Source organism: Mytilus galloprovincialis, chromosome 5 (assembly GCF_965363235.1).
Source record: "Mytilus galloprovincialis chromosome 5, xbMytGall1.hap1.1, whole genome shotgun sequence".
Classification (NCBI taxonomy): Eukaryota; Metazoa; Mollusca; class Bivalvia; order Mytilida; family Mytilidae; genus Mytilus; species Mytilus galloprovincialis.
In genome coordinates, this window is record NC_134842.1 from 18,356,290 (window position 1) to 18,360,817 (window position 4,528).

Sequence of the window (4,528 nt, forward strand, 5' to 3'; positions counted from 1 at the left end):
TTAAAACATGCATATTCCCGCCTTTCCTATGACTAGAAAAATATGACACATGGTCATGTCGACACCGGTACTATTATGTTATCCATTATTTTTATCATAATTATAAAAGAGGGACGAAAGATACCAAAGGGACAGTCAAACTCATAAATCTAAAACAAACTGACAACGCCATGGCTAAAAATGAAAAAGACAAACAGAAAAAACAATAGTACACATGACACTGTGTAAACAAGTAGAATATTCCGTATTTTTGTAGTATTGAGAAAATATATTGTATTAAAGGTAATAAATAGCATGTATGCTTTTGATAACTGTTTTACGACTGATGTATCAGACATGTAATGAATGATATAGATTAAAATAAATCAGTGGTTTTATTTATCCTTTTGTAGCTGGCAGCAGGCATGGCAACATACAATATGTTCGTATGAATAAAGCGAGGGGTAACATACAAAATTACCTTTGCCAGATGTTCCTGAGACTATTTTATCCCAGTTTTCAAATTCCACAGATTTATCTATTATAGGACTCGACCTGCAAGTGTCCATACGAAGTGTCTCTTCTGTATTGTCTACAATATATATGAAAATAAATTGAATATTCTGGCGATGAAAAACAAAGTTTATACAAATGAAACAGAATTCTACAAGACAATAAGGACTGTGACCCCCTATTTACATTTGTTTTGTCGGAAACATTGATGAAAACCAATTCTCCCTATTTGAATTTTAACCAATTCTAATATCTAATGTTTCTGCAATAAGTAGAAAATAAAGATTTCCGTATATAGCCCATATAACGGAACCATGATTTCGTTAATTTTAACAAATTTTTACAAAACAAAAACTAGGTCTATAACCACCAGTGTTTTTATATCACAATTAGAGAGAACATTTACCCTGAATTATTATTTTACAGAATTTTAAGAAAAAACTTTCGTCAAACATTTAGACCACCCATTTGACTTAACACATTCTTCTTGCATGGTCATGATCCAACCGAAAAGCAAACATTGTAAATATGGTTTACCTGATTGTTCAGAATCTACTATGGCTGTCACTTCTCCGATAAAACCTTTCCCATTCAGGTTTTTGATTGTTCGCTGCATACATGCATTCATTTCTGATTCAAATTGTTCATCCGTTTCAAAAACATCCATGTCTACGTTGAACTGTAACCTTAAAGACTTTGCAACAGATGAGTTCAAGTCTAATTCCATGTTTCCTTTAAAAAGATATATATTAGATTAATTACTGAGTAAGTATCAACTGCAATACCACATAAGACTATCCGTTTTGAATTTTAATTTGAGTTCTGTTTTTTTTTTTTTTTTATTTTACTTTTATGATATAACAGAGTTGTTATGCATTTGAAGGAGAAAACTATCATAAGAATGACAGAAAAACAATAACTAAAACATTCAAAAAAAATCCTCATAGCTACTTACTGCGTATGTTGTAGCAAATAGCACACATTACATGCTGTTTAAAACTGAGCATTTACACAACCTCTACGAAACGACGTTTAATAGATTTTTTTTTAACTTTTTAGTAGCAAGCTCAAAATTATTGCATCATTTGTAGAAATCACGAAATATGTATAAAATGTAAATAATTTTTCTTCTAGATACAGGGTATTTCATTTTTGAAAAAGCTTCAGTTCTCGAATGGTTTATTTTATTTTTGTTTAAACATCTGATAACCACATATGAACGATTTAAGGATGACGAAAATGTAGACGACATGCGTCAATCATCAATAATAATTCTGAGGAAAACTTGCATTTTCGTGGATATTAGATTTGGTGGCATTACACCTTAAAGAAAATTTGTAATTCGTTTAACATCAAATTTTGTGTTATACCTGTATCACGAAGTCTACGAAAATTGGCATCCAGCGAATAATAATGCATTCACAATATAAGGTTGACAATGTATACACAGAGTATCAAATATAATTCTTTCTGTTTTCTTGTTTTGAATAGCACAAGTTTACAGTTTAAAATACCTTCTGCAAGAAAAATTACAGCATCTATCCATTGAAATGAAGTTATTTGTAATCTTCCTGTATTAAGAATTCTTGTCATAAAGGATGTTAATTCTTCCTGAAGACTTGTGTTTGTTATCAGAGCATTTGTATCAATGTCTGCATGGATAATTAGACTTCCTGTAATAGCGGCAATAAATTTAATCTTAAGGTCACCCTCATTTACTTCATCCTTGAATTCGTTTAATATCTTTGCTCTCGTTTCAGTGTCATCCACATTTGGTAATTCTATATCTATGGCAATCGTTCCTTTTCCTAAAATTTGAATTAAATCAAATTAACAGCAAAGGGAAAGGTATAGCACATGTTTGCTTAGGCACTAATTTCATCTGAATATAAGAATATGAAAATAAGGTTTAATTACCTATGAGACAACTCTCCACCAGATAACAAATGACATAGAAGTTAACACATATCACTACAAACTCCTCAGAGTCTGAATTGACCAGTTTTTGTGCTCGACCAGTAAAATCGAGCACACATTTTACTCGACCTGGCTCGACCTTGTCTCGACAGTACTGAACTGTACTGATTTGTACTCGACTAAGGTCTCGACTTTACTTATTAAGTCTGATTGAGTATTTTAAAGTCTAAATTTGGTCTCGACCAATGCTCGACCAGTCTTGACCAATGCTCAACCAGTCTCGACCAATGCTCGACCAGTCTCGACCAATTCTTGAACAGTCTCGACTGGTCTCGACCAGGCTTGATCAGTCTCGACTCAGTCTCGACCTGTCTCGACTTTTAAATTTAGTCTCGACTGGTCTCGACATGGTCTGAATTAGTCTCGACATAGTATGAATTAGTCTCGACATAGTCTGAATTAGTCTTGACCATACAGGGAAAAATTTATAATAGAGTTGCTTCCCTTCCCTTGATTAAAATTTAATTTTTCTATTTCATTGCATTTGAACATAATTACAATAAAAAAAGTAGCTATGCACAAAATATTCTAATCAGATTAAATATGTTTACTTTTTGCGAATATTTCAACAAAGAACATTACAACCTTAATAGTATGATTGATTTAAAATATTTAAGATATTAACATTCCTTACTATATTTTTGTATTTGTTTATACAAGAGAGTTGCTTCCCTTCCCTTAATCATCAACATTAGATTTTCTATTCCATTGCATTATTTCAACAATCTATTTACAAAAAGAACTACAACTGGAATAGTATGATTGATTTAAAATATTTAAAATAATCACTTTCCTTACTATCATGACTATATTTTTGTATTTGTTTATATAAAAGAGTTGCTTCCCTTCCCTAGATCGAAATTTGTGATTTTCTATTTCATTGCATTATTTCTTCAATCTATTTACAAAAATAACATTACACCTTAAAATGTATGATCGATTGATTTAAAGTAACAAAAATATTAACTGTCCCTGCTATATTTTTGTATTTGTTATATGAATTTTCTTATAAAAAAAATAACAATAAATTGAATATATTTAAAATGAAAATTATTGTGTTGTGATCATTACTTCATGTGTAATTAGATTTTCATTTCCTTATTTTCCATTAAATGTCGAATTCCCTGACCATTTATATTATTTTAATAAGTTGTGAATTTATATTTTCAAAATATCATTTAAATACAAGTATTTTATAATAAATTATATTGAGGCTTCTAGGAGCATTAATCACCCAATCTGCTTTTATTGCACATATATATCTATCAATAAAAAAAAGCGAGAAAAATTACCTACACAATTGTTTTAGGTCTTATCAAATGGTCTTGCATGTCCAAAAACCAAAAATGTGTAGACACCTTTTCATGATCTATACTTCTGAGATTGTTTTTCTGTAATCAACATCAAATATGCGCAATAAGAAAGAAGTAACAAATTCTACAGAGGTTTGAATGTAGGCTTCGAAATTCACAATTAGACATTTTGATATAACAACAGACACCAAAGTTTAAACAAGTATAAAAAATTAAATATACATCTTTGAAATTTGACCAAATTGACCAATTGAGGTCTGAGAAGACCTTCTAAATATAACAAGACTAAACAACGAAGTTACAGCCCTAAGAGACAGAAACATATTTGCATAGTTTGATTTAATTCTGTTCAGTGGTGTTCATAGAGATAAAAGTATGAAGCTCATAGACAATGTATGGAGGATTCAATGTGTCTTTTTTATACTTTCTGATGAAAAATAGCAAGTGTTGTTTACATGTATCATGTGTCTTCTTATGTTCTATTTTAATGTATAATAGCAACACAGTGTGTTTTCAAAAATATATACTCAAAACCATCATTTGGTTTTTTTTCTAGGGTTTTAAGATTCATTTCAGGATGCATAGATTATTCTCTTCAAAATGACCACAAAAAAAGTACAGGAATAAAAAGCACTGATTATTTATTAAAAACATTATCATGATTCATGTAAACATTTTTGACAATACTGAGAAATGATCCTACATATATATATATATAAACATAACTCCATTACACATGTTACAAG

General features: G+C 30.1%; 1 protein-coding gene across 1 annotated transcript in view; it reads right to left on the reverse strand.

The window, feature by feature from the left end:
* LOC143077017 (uncharacterized) overlaps window positions 1–4,528 on the reverse strand; it is a 61,633-nt gene continuing 57,105 nt past the window's right edge. Inside the window, exons 5-8 of the mRNA XM_076252906.1 lie at window positions 2,007–2,300; window positions 1,030–1,224; window positions 461–571; window positions 1–32 (exon numbers count right to left, since the gene is read on the reverse strand). Of these exons, the coding sequence (XP_076109021.1) occupies window positions 1–32; window positions 461–571; window positions 1,030–1,224; window positions 2,007–2,300 (632 nt within the window). The remainder of the gene's footprint in view (window positions 33–460; window positions 572–1,029; window positions 1,225–2,006; window positions 2,301–4,528) is intronic.